The sequence below is a fragment of the Mauremys mutica genome, chromosome 7, assembly GCF_020497125.1.
Source record: "Mauremys mutica isolate MM-2020 ecotype Southern chromosome 7, ASM2049712v1, whole genome shotgun sequence".
Lineage (NCBI taxonomy): Eukaryota > Metazoa > Chordata > Testudines > Geoemydidae > Mauremys > Mauremys mutica.
The window spans coordinates 14,039,733-14,064,710 of NC_059078.1; the positions used below are offsets into that span (position 1 = coordinate 14,039,733).

Here is a 24,978-nt window from a genome sequence, read left to right on the forward strand (position 1 = left end):
GTCCAAAAGGAATGTACTCTATGCTTAAGTACGAAATTTATAACTTAATTTTAATAACAGAACATGGCTACTTTATAAGCCACGTACATTATCTTCACAATTATGTATAAACATAAAGAAAATAAATTTAATATAAACAGGTCAGTACCCACAGAAACACAGTGTGATGAAACCAAGGGTTTTCACAAGCATAGGTGGAGTTCACCCGTGTCTCAGTTAGAAACTTAGGTCACCAAATCTATACAGTCTGCTGAGTCAAAAGTAACATCTTCCCTCTACTTGCTCGTAGAAATCTTCAATTGGAATCCATTCAGACTCTTCCTCCTCCTCTGCTGAAATCACTCAGTTAGTTAGTCAGCTAACCAATTAACCAACCACTCAATTAAGTATACAGATTTTTAAAAAACCTGTTACAAGAAAAATGCAAAACTGAGAATAGCAGAATAAATGATTCTTTCCCCATTATCACATTTATATAAAAGAAAAGTTGGTGAATCATACTAGCTGAGACCATTTACCGTATGTACTTGTTCATAAGCTGAATATTTTTGGTAAAAAAGTGGCACCGCAAAGAGCTTATAAACGGGTCCTCACAAAAATTTGATGATTTTAAACTCTGTGGAATCATTTAATTGAATATCTAATACATTGTCATTTTGTTTTAGCTTGAGCGTTTCAGGGGCCGCGGTTCACTGTTCCCAGCCAATGGGAGCTGCGGGAACTGGCGCACCACTTCCCGCAGCTCCCATTGGCTGGGGATGGCGATCCATGGCCACAGAGTGCCGGGGGGCTCCATGCCTGCAGACGCTCCAAGTAAACAAAATATCCCAACCCACCAGCAGCTTACGCTGACGAGCCGGGAGCCAAAGTTTTCCAACCCCTGAAATATAGGGTCGGCTTATGAAAGGGTCATACAGTTTTTGCTATTTTTACCTATCCATTTTGGGGGATTGGCTTATAAACGAACGGGCTAATGAACGAGTATATATGGTAACTAAAAAAGAGTTTGGCTAAAATTAAACATTCAAAGTATACAATTAAAACAAAATAAATTAGTTTTCCTTCTCAATTTCCTTTTTCTATAATGCACACTTCCAGGGCTCCCTGTTGGAGGGCTAACTAACATTCTGCAAAATGCTTCAGCCTGCTTTCTGCTCCTGTGGCTCAGCTTCTCACCACCCACACAGTGCACATGTGGCCTTTTGCAAAGCAGCTGTCTTTATTACCTGCCCTCCTGGAGTCTGAGTCCAGCAACAGGGAACCTCTTAAGCATGCACAAAACTACCACACCCGATTCCAGAAACTTCTGGATGTGGAGTGCTAATTGTGCATTTGCCAGGGCCGGCTCTAACTTTTTTGCCCAAGCGAAAAAAAAGAGCGCCGCCCCGCCGTACCCCCCTGCAAGTGCTGCGCTACTGAACCCCCCCGAGTGCCGTGCCGCCCAAGCCCCCACCCCCCGAGCGCTGCACCGCCCAAGGCCCCGCCCCCGAACTCCACGCCACACTGCCCAAGCCACCCACCGCCCCCGAGCACCACGCCGCCCAAGCCCTCACCCCCCCGAATGCCGCGCCACCCAAGGCCCCCCACCCCTCCGAGCGCTGCGCTGTGCCGTGCCACTCAAGCCCCCGCCCCCCGAGTGCCGCACCGCCCAAGCCCCCCACCCCTCCGAGTGCTGCGCTGTGCCATGCCGCCCAAGCCCCCTGCCCCCCGCAAGCGCCATGCCACCCAAGCCCCCCCCGAACGCCGCACCGCTGAAACAAAAACAAACAAAAAAAAACCCTCCAGCGCCGCCCAGCCGAACCAAAAAAAAAAACGAGCCCCGCCCCACCCCAAGGTGCCGCCCCAAGCACGTGCTTGGTCGGCTGGTGCCTGGAGCTGGCCCTGGCATTTGCCTAGCAACAATGACCCAGACACAACTCAGTCCTTTCCTCCACCACCACCACCACCCCGATAGATCTCTTAAAGGGATATCTCCTATTAGGCACATGAGTTACATTAGCACAGGGTCACAGAGAGTGTAGGACAGACCACCTTCCTGCTCTCAGTTCCAGTCCTCAACCCTGCCCCAGGCCAGAGCAGCTGAGAGTTACAATTACAGGAAAAGTCAAACTTCGTCCCTGTAGCTGTGGGCTGGATGGTGTGTGCTCGGACACTGTGTGGGTATAGCTCATGCACGGTCTGGGAAGCACTAGGAGCTGTGAAAGGCTTGAGCATGCTCAGTGCAGATAGAATCTTCAGAGGTTTTAGTGGTTAAAATCTAAGTCTTTAATGGAGCATGTGTCAATTCTGATTTTTCAAAGATTTTCAAGTTGCCAAATTTGGGCAGATTTTCATGGGGATAGCAAACAGCACATCCCTGATACAAAGGCCATGCCCCTGCAAATTTCAAGTTTTTGCTCCAAAGCATGGTGATACTAGAGCTGTTCAAACAGAAGGTAATCAGAATTTTTTAACATAAAAAACCCATGTATTTTTCTCTAGCCTTGTTTTTGGAAACAGACAATCCATTTTGGCTGATATTGTCAACAAACACAAAAAAATCATCCTGAGGCAGACACCAAGAATAGAAAATTTTAGTCCAAACGGTTGAAGTTTGGGCAAGTTTTAAGCTACTGAAAACAGGGTCTTATATTGGAAACTGTCAGGCAGCCTTAATAATGGACAGCGCTATCAGACCCATCCATATTATAATCTCCAAAGGCTGAAAAGTATTGGGCCTAATAATTCAGACTGAAATGCCTAGGATAGTGACATTCACTTGTGAGTTCCCTGGTACTTTTATGTGTCTTGTTGTTTTGCTAGTAAGTGTTGTGTATTCATATTGTTAACAGACATACTTTGTTCAGATGACTGATTTTATGTGGCAGCTGCTTTTTATATAATGTACAGACAATGCTCATTTGAAGCAAATGGATTGAAGGAAGGTAATGTAACCTGTTCTTGTATCAGAACAAGTAATATATAGGTCAAGAAGTAAAAGTGGATTTGATGTATATCTTAGCCCACACACACACTTATCCTGGGCATTTTTGATATAAAACAATCCCAATGTGAAAATGCAAAGCAAATAGCCTCTCTAGCTTCTTCTTGCTCTCATTAAACTTGCACCATGCAGTACTTTTTATAAAGCAATGACACACATGGCAATACAGCAGATAAGAATAAAAGACCACCAGAACTACTTCAATACATTTGATTTACTCATCACAATTAACTCTGTGGGAATCTATGCTGCCCAAATTCTGAATCAGTATGTATTGGTAGCAGTCATTTTTCTTCATCAGGTGTGCTGTTCCCTATCCCCAAAACTGCAGGACTGCCCCCATTCTTGAACACCAGTCCTGCATGGTGGGCCCTCAGAGAGAAACAGTTAAGATTTAAACTACGATCATCAATTAGTTTATAATCACTATCGGTGAAATTATATGTACCAGTTTTAAGACGCTGCAGTCAGTAGAAATGTGGCAATTTATCATAAATTTAATGGCTTTTTTATGTGCACAAATTTTTAAACACAATTTCATAAAAATCCTGCCATGATACATTATTTAATAAGGCAGTTAAAGATCAAGAAATTACTAGTACAGTATATGATCTCTGAGCATCTAAATCCTTAATAGGAGCCCTAATTAGCCCCCAGTGTTTTAAAAACTTTTTCTAGTGGCTATTTGTTCCACATTACATTATTCAAAAGGTGGTGATCTTACTTTATCATCTCTTTCCTTCTTTTACAAGATACCTGCAAAAGAACTAAATATTAAAAAGCAAAAAAGTAATGGAAGCATGAAGAAATTTAATCTTAAACAGATGGAGGGGAGCTGTGATGCAGATTTTCCTCTGGCAGTAAATGGGAAGAGAGCCCACAGTACTCGGCTGTTAGAGACAGGCCCTGTTTTAAATGAGCAGATTAATTGGGCAAGTAATGATGTATAGAACAGCTCTGCGATAATGCAGGAACACTTGAGAATGTATTACAAAAATTCAGCCACGCTTTAGCATCTATGATGTGTTCACAGGGGTGATGGGTGAATATGAGCCAAAAATAGAAGTACAGGTCCCAGAAACTGTTCCGTCTGCAAAAGGAACAACTGTGAAACTGGAATGCTTTGCCTTGGGAAAGTAAGTTTTGGTTCATTATTATTACTTTAGCTTACACAGATATAATAGTACTGTATATTAGAGTATGCTTTTTTAAATCACTTGCTTTATTTGTAGTATAGCTATTTGCTGATTTCCTTTACATGCAAGAGATTTATCTTACATTAACCAGCCATAAAAATGTAGATTGCTAAAGAGAAGAAAATAGACAATTTATTTGGTAAAATTGCATCTAGGTATATTCTGTTACTAAGATTCTTTTGGCACCTGAGAGGCTCTGAAAAGTGTCACATGTTGCAATTAACATACATTTTCAGCACATATACAATTAATATATGGGGCAGATAGGAAAGTGGAGTTGTTGACCCTTATTCATTGACTCCTGCTCAGCAGGCCAGTGCAGACAATGTGCATGATGGGCTAGCTGGTAAACCGATTAAAAAAATAAATTATGCAATCAGTGACCAAACTACTCCAGTTCCTGGGCAGAGTATTCACCCTGTGGAGAGAGAAGTCATCATATATTTAACAGATGGAGCTGATCAGATAAATGGTTATCTTAATCAGGCCAATACTATACCAATATGGGGCCCAAACCTGCTCCCTCTGAATTTCAGTGGGAGTTAAGCTTAGTCCCAGGGAGACACAAAATCAAAATGACAGCAGTGTTCACTTTCCAAGAGAAGTATCAGGAACACACAATTGAGCTTTGGGTGATCAAAACAAAGAATTAAAATTAAGCTTGTGAAGTGCTTGTTGAAATGTTTTCAAGAGGGTAACCAGCTCTCACTTAGCAGCATTCATAATATATCGAGATAGGTTGATGTGTGTGTGTCATCACCCTCTAGTGACTGGCCCACAGAGAGAATAAAGAACCTATTATTGTAACCAGCTATTGAACATCCTCTTCACCTCAGGTGATACTCACCTGTGTTTTTGGAGTTAATGCATCAAAGTTCTAGTCCTGATTTCCAAAGTCAGAAGGGAAGGTGGGGAGCGGCTTATCTAGAGACTGGGTCTGTTGCTTGCAGTTTGGATTCACTGCACAATGTACTTAGTATATGAACAAAATTATTGCTTTTAGAGAAACAGAACTTCTACTGGTTCTACTTTTTAAAATATGAATGAATAACCCAGTAACAGGATGTAGCTTTTACTATTAGGCTCTTTTGCTTTATTCTTATTATCAGCCCAGTTCCTACTATTAGTTGGAGAAGAGCAGATGGTAAACAAATACCCAGGAAAGCCAGGAGACAAAAATCGAGTGGAGTTCTCGAAATCCCAAACTTTCAGCAGGAAGATGCTGGTCTATATGAGTGCGTGGCTGAAAACGTGAGAGGAAAGAACATGGCACGAGGGCAGCTTACATTTTATGGTAAACAGCGTGACAACTTTCCTGCTTTTTTTTATTGCAACACAAGCAATGTGTAGTAAACATTTTGTCAGGATGTCATTGTTTTTTTATGTTTCTTAAATTATTTTATTTTGCCAGCAGTCGTGCTCAAAGAGTGCAATTTGAAATAAAATAAAATCTTTCTGAGTAGGGCATATTGATTGTGACTAAGAAGTGAGGGGAAATGAAAACATGCATTGTGGAAAGGAGACTGGCATGGTAACACACAGAAAGCAATTGTAAAGCAATTTATTTGCCTTTCCCTACAAATAGCTGCAAACCTAACACTCCTGTGAGGCATTCTGGTTGTTATGATTTGTGATTTATTATGAGAGCTGTGTGCTGCCCTTCATTAATCATTGGTAATTGCTCTTAGCTGGTTAAGGGCTGTTTTTAGAAGGGGTTTTGGTGGTAACACTACACAGCCTGAAAACTGTTGGTGATTAACCAAGTCAGTGCCTGACCAATCCTTCCCACTCCAAAGACTGTCTGTATCTGCTCTTGTTAGAGTCAAATCACAGATATTAATCCGAGCACGATTTAAATGTGAAATTTCAAATGCCTGGGCCTCCTATTAAGCTTGTATTGGTGCCTCTAATCCAAATAGAAGTGTCTGCAGATACATGATCATCTGTTCGAAATTCAGCCCAAATTGTGTCAGCCTTTAGGAAACGAACTGAGCTTGCAGTTGCAAAGTTTGAGCTGGTCTAAATTACATTAGATTTACTCATTAGGGATCCAAGGGGGAATCATGTTGCATTTTTTAAAGGTAAGAAAGCACTGGCTAACAATGTTCATGGTTTGGGATTTATTTTCATTTTGGTTATTTTTTTGGAACCTGCAGAATATACAACTGTATGCGCATGCACGCACACACACACACGCGCACACACAAACACGCACACAGTTGTCCTTGCTTTACACTCCCAACAGGCTTCAAAAGTCCCTGTGGCATAGTTACCACTCTATTTCCAGACACAGCTTCTTCTGGAGCACCTTGGTGTCCTCCACTGAGGGAACAGTTGTTCAAGCGTGACCCAACGTTCTCTCTCCTGCACTGGTACTGAGCACAGTTATTCTTTAGAGTGCAGAGTTCTAACCGCCTGGGAGACTGGATTGAACTCGAGACCAAATCTATGTTCCCCACCAAGACAGTACAGCATGTCTGCACTGCACTTGCTGGCACAACCTTTGTTAGATTATAAGAAGCAAGCATAATGAATTTGGTGACCTCAGTCCAATTCCCAGTGGACAACTGTCCACATCACAAAAGCCACAACCACAATTGCTGTCAATTGTCATACTTATCAGCAGTCTTGGCAGAGAAGCTAAGGCTTTTATGGGATGATGGAGACTGAGCTACCCTCTTATCCCTAAAACCTGTTCCTCCAAGTCAGGGTTGAAGCACATTGCAGTGCAATGCTGAGAAGCTTGTTCTACTGCTGTCTGTGCTCCTATCTTTTCTCTGGGTAAATAGAGGAATTCAGTTTCCAGAACTGTCCATCTGTTACCAGTGACCAGTGCTAATTCCACTTTTTATTTGAAAGATATTAAATTAAAATATTATCTTTTTTTATCTTCACTAGTGTCATTTTGAAGCTGGCATAATCGGTCCAGTTTTCAAGGAGACCTTTTTTTTTTTTGGCAGCTATTTAATGTTGAAAATGTAGACCGTTTTCAAAACTTAGGCCCTGAAACTTGACCCTGAGTTTCATACAAAGGCTAAAAATTGCATTCTGAAAGCAACTTTGTATAAATACTTCATATGAACAGCTAATACTGAATTAAAGCATATTCCTTTAATCCTTTTTCTTGTTGAAGCTGGGAAATGTTATATTTTATGGAAATATAACTAAGGTTGTTACAGCTTTTCAAGTTGTTTCTAGTGGGTCAAAGGTTCACATCCTAGAAAGAGGAACACTCTAGAGTATTTGATATGGAAAATCAGACATGTCACTTACTTGCAGCATTGCTCAGGGAAATGTTCTACCTCAGAGATTAAAATCTGGCTCTAACAGTGTTACTCTTTTAAACTGAGTTATCTACTTCTGTGAATAGTGGGGGGAAAAAAGAAAATGAAATTCAAATTTGCCTGCTTGCTTTAGATAACCCAGGCATTCCTCCTGTGTCGCCACTTTTGGTGCTTCAGAAAGTTATCAGGAAAGGCTGACTTTTGTTGTATTTCACTCTTGTATCAATGCTTATTCTTTTGTGTGACTTTTCCCTTTGCTAGCATATCAGTGACACCAAAGTTGTCTGGCATTCTCACTGCAGCAGGAAAGAATAATTAAACATGAAAGATGTATTCTTCCATAGAGTTCTCTGTTCTGAGACACTAAAATATGTTGTGGTGTTCTTTTCCAAAGGCATGATTCCTGTTATCCAGCTGTCCTATTTCATTATTAGAAAATGTATCAAATTAATATAATTATAAGTACTTGTATTTCTCAACCAAAAGTACATGGCAAACCCTGACTTGAGCATTGCTTTCCTTGTTATTTTTACCATAAGATGCTGTCATAACACACACAATGCCTAACAGGTGTTTTGTGTCTGAGATTAACTCTTGAATACTAGTGAATTAAGTTTGGAAATGTACCTCTCTCTTTTTTTAGCCCTTATGTATTGCTTATCCATACAACATCGTAGCAGTCACAGGTATGTTGTATGGTATACCTGGTTTTGCAATCTGCTCCCTATTGAACTGGAAAAAAATGAGCTTTTCATAACAAGATCTAGTTTGAACCTCTGCTGCTGAAGAAGGTGTGCAAATTCCCTCTGCAATGCAGTGAGCCTTCAAACTTGAGTCTATTACCAGATCCAGGGCTCCCAGATGGTAGGAATGCATTATTGCCATATGATTTGGACTGGCTCCTGGGCTTCTGCTTTCTCATTGAACTGTTTGAACTTGGAAGTAAGGTTCCTCAGAAGTCAGAGCAATATGTTTTGATCCAAAACATTTCTGAAGTATTCACTTTAACCTGACTTCTATTTTTAATCTGACTGCTCGTAAATTTTAAACTTGATAACCTTACATGAAGCAAAGATTTATATCTTACGCAGAGGTAAAAACCCAACACTTTTAGGGTTTTCCAAGGTGACTCTTCTGAGCTAATTCTGAGAGAGAGCTGCTTTTCCTTTCACCAAACTGGCATCAAGATAACTTTTTTATTTATTATTATTTTTTATTATTTGCCATGGCTCCTGGGAGCCAAGGTGATGAGCCAGGGCCGCATTGTACAAACACAGAACAAAAAGACAGTCTCTGTCCCAAAGAGCTTACAGACTAAATATAAAACAGGAGACAGTGAGTGGACACAGACTGATGGGAGAACACAAAAAAACAATGGTGTTGCCTTTTCAGCTACTGTGATTAAAAACATTCCTAGGAAAAATAGGCCAATTACATTCCTGCTATAATTGTACTGAAATCAGTGAACCTAATTCTCCACTGTCTTGCACTTAGTGGGAGCAAAATGCTACCACATCATAGCATTTTATACTCATGTTACATTCCTGTTGTAGAAGTGTAAATGACTAGAGCTGGGCATAATTTTTAGCTGAAAATATTTTCAACAAAAAACACTATTCGGTGACTCTGAAATGTGCCCCAAGTTTGTGCCAGTTTTGACAAATTGGGTCAAAAAAAACAAAAAAAAATATGAAAAAGTCAGTGTTTTGTTTTTACATTTCTTAAAAGAAATGTTTCAAATTTTTGATTCAAAATGACTTTTTGTTTCAGAATGTCCTTTGCTGGTATTTTTTAAAAAGTTAAAAACTGCTTAAAAAACAAAACAATATTTTTTCCATTTTTCTATTTGCTAAAGATTTCAGTTTTGCGTTGACCTGAAACAATTTTTTTTTAATTTTAGAATTGCCAGCAAACTTAAAAATCAGTTATTAGCAAGCTCTATACATGACAGAAGTCTAAGTATGTTACACCAATGCTATTACCTTTGGTGGATACAGATAATAGTGCTGGCGTAATATACTTAGACTTCCACCTCGCATGACATTTTGATTAAAAAACTAGACACAGCTCCAGTCGAGGCTTCACTAGTGCTGAGTAGAGAAGAACAATAACTTCCCATGTTTTTGATATGACTCTCCTATTAATACACTGCAGCTTGAGATTTCTCTTTTTTGGCACAGCATCACATTGTCGGCTCACATTCAAGTTGTGATCCACTGTAACCCCCAGATCTTTTTCTACAGTAGTATCATTTAACGAATTATTCCCCATTTTGTATTTCTGACCAGTTCTCCACGTTATCAAGGTCATTTTGAATTCTAATCCTGTCCTCCATGCAATCCTGCCCACTTGGTGCCATCCACAAATTTTGTAAGCATACTCTTTACTCCATTACCCAAGTCATTAATGTATATATTGAGGAGTACAGCACCCTGGACAAAACTTTGAGGAAATCTACTGGATACATCCTCCTAGTGTGACAGTAAACTATTGGTAACTACTCTTTGAGTCTTTGATTCAAGGAGCTGAATCTATTTAGCTTAACAAAGGTAAGGTTAGGGGGTGAGTATCAAATATTTGTAATTACCTACAAATATTTGATAATGGGCTCTTCAGTCTATCAGACAAAGGTATTGCACAATCCGATGTCTGGAAGTTGAAGTTAGACAATTTCCGACTAGTAATAAGGTGTAATATTTTAACAGTGAGGGTAATTAACCATTGGAACAATTTACTCAGAGTCATGGTGGATGCTTTATCACTGGCAATCTTAAAATGAAGATTGAATGTTTTTTTAAAATCAGATACTCTAGTTCAAAGGGAAGTATTTGGGGGAAGTTCTATGGCCTATGTTATGCCAGAGGTCAGACTAGATATCACAGTGGTCACTTCTGGCCTTCCAAGCTATGACTATTCAAGGTGCAAAATACGTTTTCAGCTCTGATTTTTACTTCCACACTGTGATGTAGTCCTGAATGGACAACTACGAGGATGTCCCCACCAGCATGACCTCAGATGCATGTTGTGCGGTGGACGCCATTTTGCTCTGCATCCTCCATGTAGTTTGAGGTTGCGCTGTGTGGAGGACACCATGTTGAGAACAAAATGTCATCCTCCACATGGCAGACATCCCAGTAAGCTGTTCCAGTGTGAACTGGCCCCACTACAGTGCTGTATGCCAGCTGAGCAAATGCACTCAGCTTTGCCATGCACCCTTTTACAAGTCCCATGTAAAACAAGTTTTCACGGATAGTTACATGATGTCTTTAAAAGGCCTTTTGCAAGTGAAATAAATTTTCAAAAGTGCCATCTCCGATTTTAAAACAGTGATGTAAGCACTGGAGCACCTAAACCCTATTGACTTTTAATGAGACGATGTGTTTTTTGAAAATTTTACCCAAAAGTGACTTAAGAGCCTAAACCCCATTTTCAAAAGTGAATTAGGCATTTCAGAGCCTAAAGTCAATGTCTAGAGTGGATAGTGCTTGCCAATCAGCTACAGTGGGAACCACATTGACACATACTCAGAGAAGAAAGAACAGTTACCCTACAGTGGTTCTTTGAGATTGTAACAGGGTGGCTTACATCATGGGCTGGAGAGGCTGGAGATAAGCCAACCTCCATTACAGAATGATCTCCACGTGAGAGGAATCAGGTAATTCCAGTACAAAAAGGAGCGGGAGGTTGCAGTGAAGGTGGGAACCCTAGGAAACTCTGGCTATATTTGTACACACTGCAGGGAACAGCAAGTCTCTGAGTCAGCAGGGGAAAGCTCAAGAAGTGCAGAAAGCTCTTGAAGCAAAGAGGCCTGAGAGAGACCCTGTCCAAGCTGGGGAGGGACTGCAAAGGCCCAGCTGCAGGAGAAGCAGAAAGGCGGTCCCTCAGGGAGCTGGGTTTGTCCCAACTGAAAGTGGGGTGAAGACTGTGTTTGAGTTTGTGGTCTATGTTTGAAAGTGTTATTTTGATACTGAACTGGGTTTGAGGCCCAGAGGGCCAGTATGCACCTGAGAACTCAATAAATAGGATCCTAGGAGGGGATTGTTTGAACTACCTTTAAATTCAGTTTTTAAAGGCTCTCGAAGAGAGTGGGAAGCTGAGGCAGGGTGCTGTAGAGTGACCTCTGGCCACTGGGGGGTGCTTGGGTTACAGAGATTGTTGTCAGTGCAGATCCCAGGATCATCCTCCATCCCCACTTTTCAGTGTTCTTGGTGACATGGGCTTTGGATTGTGAGGGATCTGAGGGCCCTGCACCACCCTTTATGCCCTCATATGGGAGCGCTGAGAGGCTTGGGGCATATAGGTGACCCTGATGGTAAAAAGGCTCCAAATTCCTATAATGGACTCCATGCTGATGACATCATGAATAACCACACTTATTGTAGGGTAAGAAACTGTTCTTTATAGACTGTGCCTTTCTCAAAGAACTTACAAATGAAAGTCATGATCCTGCAAACCCTTATGCATATCCTTTACTTAAGCACATGTGTAGGCCTATTAGCATCAATGTGAATAAAGTGAAGTTAATTTAAGTAAATGCTTGCAAGTTTGGGGGTGTGAATGTGCATGACAGACAAAGGGAATCTTAAGCTATGACTATGGTAGACACCTCACAGCGGCATAACTGTACTGATGCAGTTGTGCTGCTGTAAGATCTCCCATTTTAGCCACTCTATGCCGAGGGGAGAGAGCATTCCCGTTGATATAATTAAACTGTCCCTAATGAGCGACAGTAGCTATGCTAGTGGGAGAGCGTCTCCCACCAACATAACACTGTTCACTCCAGCGCTTCTGTCGCTATAACTTATGTTGCTCAGAAGGGTTTTTTTTTTCACACCCCCGAGGGACAAAAGTTATACCGACAAAAGTGCTAGTGTAGACATAGCCTTACTATCCTAATTATACAGATGGGGACCTGAGGAGCAGAGAGATTAACGCCCAATGTCGTTCAGAAAGTTGGTGGCAAAACTGGGAAGTGACCCCAACTCTCCTGAGTGCCAGTATAGTTCCTTAATCCCAAAGCCATCCTTCCTCTCTGAGTTTCTTGACTCTGCTGTCAAACTGGCTAGAGCAATGGAGGCTGAATTTTGGAAACCTAAAAAAAAAAAAAAAGCATATAAAGTATTCAAATGTCTAAACAAAATAGGGCACTACTAACCAAATAGTAACAGAAAAGTTCCAATAGAGAATACTTTCTACAAACTCCTTTATTTCTATATAGTATCTATTTCTATAGTACATGAGCACACCAAACAAATCTTTAGACAAGAAAACCGGGTCAGGCTGAAGGGACATTCAAGAAGTTGCTGAGTTTATATCTCCCTTGAGATAGTGTTCCCTGCAGAGCACTTCACAGATAAACAACGATGGGGGAAAACATTAAGGTAGGCATCATGATTTCTAAAAATAGCAGAGTAGAGACGAAACAGCATTCTTCTGTAATGAATTGCATTTATTTATTTATTTAGTAATAAATTCTTAATTGGGACGGTCCATTCAGAGTAAATAACCTTCCAATTCAGGCCCTGATCCTGCAAAGAATTATGTGAATGCTTATCTTTACACACATGAGAAATCCTATTGTAATCTGGAGGCCTGATTCTCATTTATACTAAGGCCACTTTATACCATTCTGGCAATGTAAAGCAGCCTTAAATGTAAATTATATTATTCCTGCTTCTAGGTCTCTTTTACACTGCCAGAGAGGTGTACTGAGAACCAGGTTCAATAAGTCTTTGTAGGGCTGGGGCTTGAAATCACAGGCTATTTTTTTAAAGTCCAAAAAGACTTGACGTGAAATAAAATACTGTTCAGCTAAAATACAATTAAATCAGTATGATACTTAGTATAGTTTATTAGTTAAAAATAAGTTTGAATGATGATCATAAGACCTTCCAACTTCCCACAGTCTCTTGCAGTATCTGCAGTCTGGTGCATAAGTGAGTGAATAGCAAAAACTTCAAGCATACTGCTTCCCTTTATAAATGTATACCGAGTCTGTAACACATGATCATCAGATCCATTGCAAAAGGCAAAAAAAGAAAATACATAATTGTACAAAATGTTTTATGAAACAGGAAATAGGCTGGTATAACTAGGCAACATAATGTCAAATGAAATTCAACATAGATAAATATAGTGTAAGGCACATTGGAAAGACCAATTTAAATAGTTGTTTTTAACTGTTCTTTTGTTAACTCCTTCAAGTTCTTCTTCTACTACTTCTGTGATATTATAGTATTGACCAAATGCCCCAGTCAGGATTGCTCTGCTGCTGTACAAAGAGAGCAAAGACAATCCCTTCCCAGAATGAGTTAACTTTCTCCTAACACAAACAGGTGAAGGGTAGGATGATGAGGGTACAGCATTCAAGCCAATGAACTTGCTGAAGTTGCACAGCTTTGTTAGATGAATGGATTATCATTTGTTTTTTACTGAGAGTAGAGAAAAGGAAACAGCTTGTCACCTGCCTCCACATGGTCACTAAGAATTCTAACAGATTAGGGATGAATGAATTAGCGAGACTACGTTCTTCTTTCTCCCAATATAACATGTGTGCTTAATGGTCCCTCACAGGGGGCAAACATCATTCACTGTGTAAATGCTTCAGAACAAAAAAATGCTTTATTGTTAATTATTTTGTTCAACTGTTTTAGTCAGCACTGGTGTTTGGCTCTCTGGTCTGATTCCCAGGTTCACTTTCAGCGTCTTCATAAAGGCTAGATACAACAATAGGCAGTCTTCTAGCCCTTCAATAGAGTATCTGCTGTTAATGATGAATTACACAGCCTGGGCCAGGTCCTCTGCTGCTATAAATTGCCTTAGCTGCACTGAAGTCTATATACAGCAATTGTGAATCTAACAATGTGTGTATTAGTTGCTCTTTTGCTCCAGACACATCTTTGCTAGTTTTGTCTATTTCATCTTCAAACTTGCTTTTAACCCTTTTAGTGCAGGATTTCGGGTCCAGCCTTAGCTGCGTCTCCTTTTTGGCGCTTGCAATTTGGGCATTAATTGCAACACAGCTTAGGCTATTTAGACATATAAGTGCCAGACTATATTTGCACTTATTTGGATTAGGGTGGCCAGGTGCCTGGATTTTGACCAGAAAGTCTGGTCCAAAAGGGGACCTGAAAGTGTCTGGTCAGCTCTACTGCCAGAACACCCAGAGTCCAGTTACCATGGGCGGGAGAGGCAGGGTGGCGCTGGGTCATCACCCACTCCAGCCCCTACTGTGCCAGGGCCGCCTTCTACCTGCGTCAGGCAGCTGCAGCTCCCAACTCCGGCAAAGCAGGCAAGTCCCTCCTGACCCGGGCAGGGGAGTGGGTGGGGAAAAGCGAGCGAGGGGAAGAAGGGGGAAAGAGGCATGGATAGGAGTGGAGCCTTGGGGGAAGAGATGGGCAGGAACAGGGCCTTGGAGGAAGAGGCGGGGCAAGGGAGGTTCTCGCATTCCTACTGGAGTGTCCGGTTTTTAAATATTACCAAATTGGCAACCCTCATCTGAGTATAGTTACTCACTTAGCTGTCTAAATGTCCTAAACTACACCTTTAAACCTCTGAATGTGGTCAAAGGTGAGCAGGGCTTTGGAAATGTGTCCCTTAATCTCCACTTTACAGAGACTGAGATCCAGGCCCTGATTCCATCACTTGAGATGGATTTCTTTTCTTTAAAGAATACTCGTATCCATCCGTTCATCCATTTCTGTATGTTTTTCTTGCCCTTTTTTTCCTTTCTCTCATAGATGTGACATATCCCAATTTCTTGTGACGTTAATATCATTCTTAAATTAGCTTCCATGCTGGTTTTATGATTTCTAATGGCCTAGCTTTTCCCTTCAGGGGTTTTCAGGGGTCTGGAAAAAGCTCTACTAACAAAGGAGCAGTTTTTTCAATATAGCTGCCTTTAAACTAGCAGCTGTTGCCAGCACAGCCATGTCAGTCACACATCACACCTCTTCACACCCCAGACCTATAGAGCTGTGGCGTTAAAAGTTTGTAGTGCACACCTGGCCTTACACCCTTATTCTATTTTTTTTTTAATTAGCCTGCTTGAAGCTTTGTATCACTTTACTGCTTCTTTGTATGACCCCCAATGGGAGGACGTCAAAATTTCATTATATTATGGCAGCTGGTTTTGGTGGCTCAAACACACCTATTTCATGAACCAGCCCTGGTGTTTTACATTAGACTAAATTAGGAGAATGTCTTGTATTCTCTAGAACAAGCGGTTCAATGGAGAGTTTGACCTAATTAGGAATGTCTCCCAAAGAGAAGCAAAGAACTGCATTCCTGTGAAACAATGGGCCCTGCTGTTGTCACTGAGATTTATTATTGACCTACTAAGCTTTCACTATAGCTGTCTGCATCATAAATAGCATTAGGATAAAAAGTTTAACCAGTTCACATAACTAGAATGGATGAACACTGAACTATGGTTCAAGTCTGTGGCTCACAGGTGCTGCACAAGAGATTATAATAAATAGCTTCTGTAGCTGCTTGGATCATTTCCAGCATCAGAAGTGAGAGTCTCAATGCAATTACTTGCATTAGGATTTAAGATTTTGTAACCTGAATAAAATAAAGACTGGAACGTTCTAAAAGTAGGGATCAGATTGCTCCTTCCAGTTAATAAACACTGGCTCAGTCCTTCAATCCAGGACTGGACAGGCAAAAATCTGCCATTTGCATGGGTGAAATCTTTGCTTATGCAAGGAATGTAAGATTGATAGCCACAAAAGGAAAAAGAAAGATCTAAAATCTCACCTATTATAGAATGAGTTCTTATCATTTCACCTGAGACATTTATATGTGACATTCCAATATAACTATGCCACAGAGCACACTGTACAGATTATGTAGATTTTCTTCATTAATGTGGGAGCTGCTTTTGATTACTTTGTCTATTTTTTAAAAAGAGCAACTTGTTTTATTGGGAAATGGGAAATGAACAAAACAAAAAGGAGGTTTTTATAGAGCACCTTTTATAACATAGAGTATCCTAAGGCTTTCTTCAAAGTTATGAGTTAGATGCTAATAGTAATAGTAGCCATGTAAACGAATTGTGCTGTCAGCTGTAACTTGCAAATAGCATTAAATCTTGGAACCTGTTGCACTGAAAGAAGGAATGTATGCTGGAACTCATTACTTCATGTCTTATTCAGTACAGGGCTAGACAGTTGCCACCCATCTTGCTCTGTTTCACAGCCTCCCCTTTTTATGTCTCTCTTGGGATGCATGTTCTGAACAAGCCTTAAGTCACAGGTGGGCAAACTACAGCCCACAGGCCACATCCAGCCTGTGGGACCCTGCTATCCGGCCCCTGAGCTCCTGGCCCAGGAGGCTAGTCCCTGGTCCCTCCCCTGCTGTTCCCCCTCCCCTGCAGCCTCAGCTCACTGCGCCACCATCGCAATGCACTAGGTGGCGGGGATGCCTGACCCGGTGCTCTGTGCTGCACGGTGGCGTGGCTGGCTCCAGCCAGGTGGCACGGCTGCATGTTCTGGTGCTCTGGGCAGTGCGGCTCTAGCATCGCCAGCCACCAGTGCTCCAGGCAGCGTGGTAAGGGGGCAGGGAGCGGGGGCGGGGGTTGGATAGAGGGCAAGGGAGTTTGGGATGGTGGTCAGGGGGTGGGGTGTGTGGATAGGGGGTGGTCAGAGGGTGGGAAACAAGGGGGGTTGAATGGGGCCAGGGGTTCTGGGGGGCAGTCAGGAAGGAGAGGGGGATTGGATGCGGCAGCGGGGGGCAGTCAGGAGTAGGGGTTCTGGGGAAAGTCCAGGAGAAGGGGTGGTTGGATGGGGCAGGGGTCCTGGGGGGGTCCATCATGGGGCGAGAAGCAGGGGGAGGTCAGATAGGGGGTGGGGGCCAGGCCACGCCTGGATGTTTGGGGAGGCACAGCCTCCCCTAACTGGCCCTCCATACAATTTTGGAAACCTGATGTGGCCCTCAGGCCAAAAACTTTGTTCGCCCCTGCCTTAAGCATAACACTAGGAAAGGAGGAGAGGGGTAAACCTTGTCCACCTCTCCATTTTCGGTTGTGACGTCAGTTTAAATTCTACATTAACATTCAAGAGTCAGAGGGGTAGCCTTGTTAGTCTGGATATGTTAAAGCGGCAAAGAGTTCTGTGGCACCTTATAGACTAACAGACGTATTGGAGCATGAGCTTTCGTGGGTGAATACCCACTTCTTCGGATGCAAGTAGTGGAAATTTGCTGCTTTTACATTAACATTGTTTCACCATATTAAGTTTGCCTTTCTGCTTTTGTAATCCCCACTGAGTATTTCTGTGGTGTATTTCAGATTCTATGCAAATTTCTGTGTTTTTTCCCCCTTTGGTTTGTTGTTTATAGACACAGTGGGAGGGGAAATATTCAATGTGGCATATGCGGAATTAGGTGCATATCTGTCATGAACAGCAACATCAGTTGAGACTAATTCCCCAGACAGAACATTTAAAAAGTATCCCAGCTCTCTGAGGTTTCTTGGGTCTATCAGCAGGAACATATAAAGACAGACGCAGCAGTATTTAAAGTGTAGTGATGTCAACTTTCCATTCAACTTAACATTTTGTGTTTGTTATCAAGTTTGTTTTTTTCATCTATTCTGTCAAACCTCATCTCAGTCTAAACGGGATTTATAAAGCTGTTGTCTTTTGTTTGAGAAATCCTAATTGTTTTATCTGATTATCGAGGGAAAATATAGAAAAATATTATCCAGGTTCTTGGAGACCTCTGCTGGTAAAATATATTTTTTTAATTCTTTCAGGTTCTGTTTGTTGTTTTGAAGTAGGGGAAATCTATCTTTAAGAAAAACCTGAAACACATCTGATTTTAGTACAATCCTGAAGCTCAGACTGAGGTGTTTGTTTTTTAAAGGGTCACTGGGGTTTTGGCAGTGAACTGGACACAAACCTGCGCTAACATAAACTCAGTGTTTTTTCAAGGTTTCCAGCAAAACTTGAGACTTACAGCAGAAATTTGCTCTCTCTTTTGAGTATGGATAATCTCAGGGTGTGAAAACCTACCTGACACAAGACTAGGAAAAGGTTTATACAGACACCTGAGAATGACAAATGCCAGTTTTCACGGAGATCTTTTTAGAAGATTAAGTATGTGAAGTCAGTACTTTAAAAGCTATTGTATTAAGGTCCCAATCCTCTGAACCCTTATTGATATGAAATGCCTTTTTATACACATGTATCCTTTATTCACACGAGTAGCTCAAGTTTTGCAGGACCTGTCCCTAAATGAGCAAGAGGCCAAGATGTGGTATTAGGATCTGCAATTAAATCTAAATACTAACTATCCAAAATTTGAATTTAGGCCCATTACAGGGGCATGACTGAGAATAGTGCTTGAATGTGAATCCCAAAGCGTAAAGGGTTTTGAATGAGAGCCGCGATCCAGCAAGTCACTTAGGCTCAGTTCGTGAAAACATCAGGAAAGCACTAACTTTAAGCATGCCAGGAGTCCCATTTATTTCAATGGCACTTCTCATGTGCTGAAGTACTTCATTCCTGAAGATGCGATTTTTTTAATTAAATACTTATATTAAAAATAAAAGTTGGGAAACTATAGGTCCTGATCCTGTTCCCATGGACTTCAAAAGAAGCAGAATTGGACCCCTAAGAAAAAAATCCTCAAAGCAAATCCAATAGTATTAAATATGTGATTCTTTGAGGAAAGCTATTTGGGGGATTTGCTGGCATCTAGAAAATAGACTCTTGTTTACAAACGTGGTTTTATTCATTACTTTCTACATTGCAGCACCACCTAACTGGATTCAGAAAATAAGTGATGCGCACAAAGCTATAGATGAAAGCATCTTTTGGGAGTGTAAAGCAAATGGGAGACCAAAGCCTTCATACAGCTGGCTAAAGGATGGTGAACCACTGATGCCTCGGGTAAGAATATTTCTGAAGTCTAATGCCTGTGTTCTTTGAACGAGGTGGTCTCTTGCAGAATGTTCTGTATGGATTCTGCTGATTTGGCAAATTTCTCATGTCTGCATAGTTCACTGCCTTTGAAATAGAAGTTCAAACAGTGATGGAGCCTTAAAATTCAAGCTAGAGCATATTTTCTACCCTCGTGGGTCAGTGCCATTGTATGACATTGAGTTCCTGTATTGGAGAAAAATAGTCCTTTACTTTCTGTAGGATGATGAGGAAGGCTTCAGGACAGGTCCAGAAGAGATTTATATTAGGGAAAACAGGTTACATTAAACAATTCTACTTTTACAAGTATCTATAGCTCTGTGGAAAGAGTAATTCATAATACTAATCTGATGGTCAAGAGGCCCCAGTAAAATCAGCGGGGGTTTGGGACATACAATGATTTTAATTTGATAGTTTTCAGCTGAACTTCAAATGTTAATGAAACTTTGGCATTTCCTCCAGTCTCTGAACAATAATCCAATTCCTCTTGTTCAGATTTGTTCCTGTACAGGCGACCAGAGACTTGACCTGCCATTAGCAGTGCCATGAAGAACTGCCTACAGATTAGCAAGCCATAGAAGTGTGGGCTAAAGCTCACTCTCCCCCCACCCCACTCCTTCTCTCACTAGAGGGCAACTTTGAGTCCCAGGATTGTCTCAATTATACAGCAAAACTAAAGCAAATTACTAAAGGGTTATCAGGGTAGCCTGCATTTTTCTCCCTCCACTTAATGTGAAAGGAAATGGCTGCCTAGATTGGATCAAGTTCTAATAAAGATTGCACAAACATTAAATTGCCACCCTGCAGCCAAGTAGAAAGCCAATAGCTCTTTATATTCCTTATTTTTTTTAAAATGGCAGAACTCCCAGGGTGGGAGGGAACATTTTGCTGTACTTATTAAAATTGATAACATGAGTTCCATATCCTTAGGCTGAGAAATGATACCATGGTCTTTTGTTCCACACGCTAATTTTACTTCATGCTGGTCACTAGCAGATGGTCTTGTTCTTAAATCACGTTAGTGGCAGAAATAAAGTAAAGGATCATTAAATTATTAACATCTACATTTTTTCCCCAGTAAACTGCAGCTGATTTTAAATGTTTCTCCCTGCATCACCTAAGATGATTACTATGCCTATTAACCTTCAGATGGCTACAGGCTAATAACTCAACTGTTTTAAATGCTCTCAAGAATGTATTTGACCATGATACACTACCTTAAAACAGAAGTGCATTTTTAGATTCGAGTTTATCTCTTTGAAGGGGATATTAATCTGAATGGTTTAGGTATTAAATCAATGAGAACTCAAGGGAGAGTCCTCCAATTTAAATTGCATTTACCAACTACGGTATTGGTTTTTCCATTTAACGTCTAACCTGATATAAATTTAGTTGACAGACAAATAGATTGTAGCATGTAAATTGTTCATATTACTATTTTTTTCTTGTCCCCTGTGATATAAGATATGACACAGCTGCTGTAATATATAAATTCTAAGGTGAGGTTTCCTTATTTATTTTGTTGTTCTACAGGACAGAATTCAGATAGAACATGGAGCACTTACAATAACAAATGTGAATCTGTCAGATGCAGGCATGTATCAGTGTGTAGCAGAAAACAGACATGGAGTCATTTTCACCAGTGCGGAGTTGAGTGTAATTGGTGAGTTTCCTTTCCTAAAAACCGAAAATCTCTTGTAACCTATACCAATGTTGTGAAGCTTAAATGTCTCTGCCAAGAGTACATCAGTATACCTCCAGCACCAAGAAAACAAGTATAATAAAAATTATTGAGGCAGGTGGAGATACACAGAATAAAGAATTCCCCATATCAGTCAATCTGGTTGTTAATACAGTTACCTGAGCATGGAAAGTTGGTGGTGTACCATACACCTCTTGGTGTTTAGAAGCCCCTATATCAGCCTTTTAATAAGACAGTGGGAACCAGTGATAGTGCAGTTGGGACCTGATCCATGTTGAACTCAGTAAATCTGTCTATTGAATACCGAGTCTGAATTGAATCTCTTTAGGAAACATTGCAAAACTTTCCTCTTTGAATAGCCTTTTCATCCTAAGAGTGACACTCACAATGCTGACACCCTCTTCAACCCCTAAATCCTTAAAAGACCTCTACCTTAAGCAGAGTTTTGACACCACAAAAAGGGAAGTGCCAGAGACTCTGTAACATCTCGTAGGGACTTCATTATTGCTACTAATTTTATGTGGAAAGCAATATAAAACCCCAAGACAGAAAGAGACAGACTGACTTCATTGGGTCATGCCCATCTTATATATCCATATTAGTGAGCATAATGACAGCTATAAATTGTGTCAATGTATTGCAATAGTAAAATTGCAGTTCTTCCTATATGTCTGCTTATAGTCAATTGTTCTATGCATTTTTTTTTTGCAACAGTCTACTATGAGTGTGTGCTGAGCAGCTCATTTGTCAAGTGATTGTCAATCCACACATGGAAATTTAAAAAGTGTTATGCACTCTGAGGCCAAACACTTTGGACCTGGTATATTGGCCTCTATTGCACTGGAGTACATTAAGAGTAACTCACTGAAGTAAGTGAGTAATTTTACACTTGGTAAAATTGGTGTAAGCAAGAGGAAAATCAGGGTCAATTTGTGTAGCACTAGAGCAAATCCAGGCTGTTCATTGGTGTTGCATATTGTAAATTCCATTTAACCAGGGGTTTTGGCTATCCCTTCATACCATAAAATAAAAAGAGTTTTAGATAATGAGGAGACAACCAGACAGTTTTACAAGGATCCATGGACTGAGCCTCAGACCATCACTTTGAACTAGAAATCTTGTCTCCTTATCTTATCTGCAGAAGGGGAAGCTGGAGCACAGAGAGACTAATTCTGATTCTCCTCTCACTTATTCTGGTGAGAATCAGGAGTAGCCCCATAGTATTCATAGGCAGCATAAAACTGGTGTGAGATCAGAATCAAACCTAAAGGGATTTCCAGGAGGTGTATGTCAGAGCCAGGGATAGAACTCATGTCTCCAGACTCCTAGTCCTGCATTGTATTAGAAAGCTGCCCTTCCTTCCTTCCTTCAGTATAAGTTTGCGAGTAGCTAATTTGCTCGCTTACAATGCTGGGAAAGTTCTTTCCATCAGAGAGAAAAGAGGGAACTAATAAAGAGCTCAGATTACATGCAGCATTTCCAAGTGGAAACTAGAGTTTCTGATTTAAGCAATCTAGTTTTAGGAGTTTTCAAAGAGAATGTTCAGTACCATTGTTTGCTTTGTCCTTAAGAACAAGGCACGAGGTGTGTTCTGCACATCACATTTCAATGTAGGTCATCCTTTTATCAACCTGAGAGATGCCTACATAGAAAAAAACATTTTCATCTGGGAGTTTGCTGCTCAAGGAAAGTACAATTGTGTTCAACAAATTAGGCTTCACAGCGATAAGATTTTTTGGGCATGTTGCCTACTGTATAAAAGAAATCCAGATAAACCCACTGATGCTTTTCCAGTCTATTCAGAACTGTTATACAAATGAGCCTTGTAAGGTAGGCAGAACGTAGCATGAGATAAAGACCCTGGTTCTTCCCTGCATTCAGGCAGCTCTTGGTAAAAGGGGCAGATCCAGGGCTTACCTGTTCCCTAATAATCTCTGGATGGTAGAATGGCCTCTTGGAGCTGTTGGCAGCTGATGTCATTTAGAGTAGCCCTGAGACTGCTCTCTCATTCCTGTGGCCTGGACCAATTCACAACAGCCCTAAGATCAGGAGTACAGAAACATGGCTGAAAGTCACTTTTACTTTTCCAGTGTTTGGCTGCCGCTGAGGCTCTAGGCCAGTATATTGTGGAGTTGGTGGGTGATCCTAACAATAGCCCCTAGAGAACACAGAGAGGAAAGTGTATAGTGCAGTGGCTTCCCATATCCACACAGGAAACTGGGATGGATTTTAGATGGCTTTTGCCCTGATCCTTCACCTCTAAGAAAACCCAACTCATCAAGGTCAGCATCTCTTAAAGCAGCAAACAAAATCCCTGTTTCTCTATTCTGTGTGCCTCTTCAGTAAATCCCTGTGCTAGTACGACACTCTGCCTGTCTGATGGCAGTCCTATTCTGTATTATACCCCATTTCATCAGGGCCTCTGCAAAAATTGTAATGGATAAGCAAAGAGTGCCTGGGGTCTTTACATACAATGTTTTCCATCTTCATCAAGCTCAAATGTAGAACAAGTCTAAGAGAACTGCTCCATGCATAACTAGCAAGGACCTTAAAGAGTTAGCCTTAAAAGCCTGCAGATCAAGAGAAAGATATGTTTAATTCTAGATTTGCTTTCTTCACATTAAGGTTGCAATGACTGTGCTGTTGAGGAACTGATCCTTCTTCTATATTAAGACCAGTTCTTTGTTCCAAATAAATGCTTGAAATAGAAGAACTAGTAGAATACCGAAAAACCTGCTTTACAAATATATTGGTAAATCCAAGACCTGAGTTCAATTTTCTGTGATTCCTAGGGTTATATTATCTGTTCACAAATATTTAGGTTGTTGCTGAGTATTCAGTATCTTATACGTAAATCATAGTACGCTTTGTGTGGTTCCCCCCCCCTTCCGCACACACACACAGAAAATGACAAGAATGATGATTCTGCAATAAATGTAGTGTTCATTATTTTCCAGTTTAAAAAGTTACAGCCATCGCATACCATCAGGGAGCAAAAACAATAGTACTGTGTGACTTGGGTTACTATACACAGAACACGTGTATACGAGTAACAAAAGTGAATAGTCAATGCAAACACTTTACAAGCAAACCATACTCTGAAAATGAGTTGTCTAAACAGTTCCGTAAACATTTAAAAGTAACTGATCTATTCAATAATTGAATTCCAAATTATTTTTCAATCGAAAAAAAGTGGCACATTTTATTTGAAAATTGGTAATTAATATTGTTCTCAAAGAGCAATGTGACCAGCTCTGATATATATAGTATATTAATATGTAGAGGTCCTCACTGTGTGTCTTCTATTTTGAAAGGTTTTTTGACTCCACTGTTGTTTTTCTGGTACTTTGATAATCTCCTATATAACATACCGTATGTACTTTCCTCTATGCCAAAATGGAACTCTCCATCTATGATTACACATAAAAGGCAAGACAGCCCAGATGTTAGTTGACTCACAGATTCACAGAAACTGGAGATAAAAGAATTCTCTCATGGGTTCTACTCTCCAGTTTTGTGCTACTCTGCTGCTTCAGGAGCATTTTAGACCTAGGCCTAGTTTGACTTCTATATTTGAGGGGGCAGCACCAGTGCAGACAATGGGACTATGCATGAGGGGGGGGGCAAAATCCGTGCCTACCTGAGATTGCATTTGGGGGGGGGGGCAATACCTCCCTCCCTGTCCCTCCCCAAACTACGGCCATGATTTTAGATCATTATGTGTAACATCTACTTGATCTATAAACAGTGAATTAAAACTCTCCTGAAGTGGCGGGGTAACACAAAACTGCCGAGCCAAACCAAATCTTTGGGCTCACTTCTAGAATTATATGCCATAACATGAAAAAGTTTTTAATTTTTGCCACAAAGCATTTTGGCTACGAAGTTC

At 40.8% G+C, this 24,978-nt stretch overlaps 1 protein-coding gene across 2 annotated transcripts in view; it reads left to right on the forward strand.

The window, feature by feature from the left end:
* Positions 1-24,978, forward strand: part of CNTN4 (contactin 4) — a 669,413-nt gene that overhangs the window by 537,274 nt on the left and 107,161 nt on the right. For both annotated transcript variants that reach the window (XM_045024546.1, XM_045024545.1), the window contains 4 exons: positions 4,017-4,119; positions 5,289-5,473; positions 19,221-19,357; positions 20,921-21,050. In XM_045024546.1, coding sequence (XP_044880481.1) covers positions 4,017-4,119; positions 5,289-5,473; positions 19,221-19,357; positions 20,921-21,050 — 555 coding nt within the window. The remainder of the gene's footprint in view (positions 1-4,016; positions 4,120-5,288; positions 5,474-19,220; positions 19,358-20,920; positions 21,051-24,978) is intronic.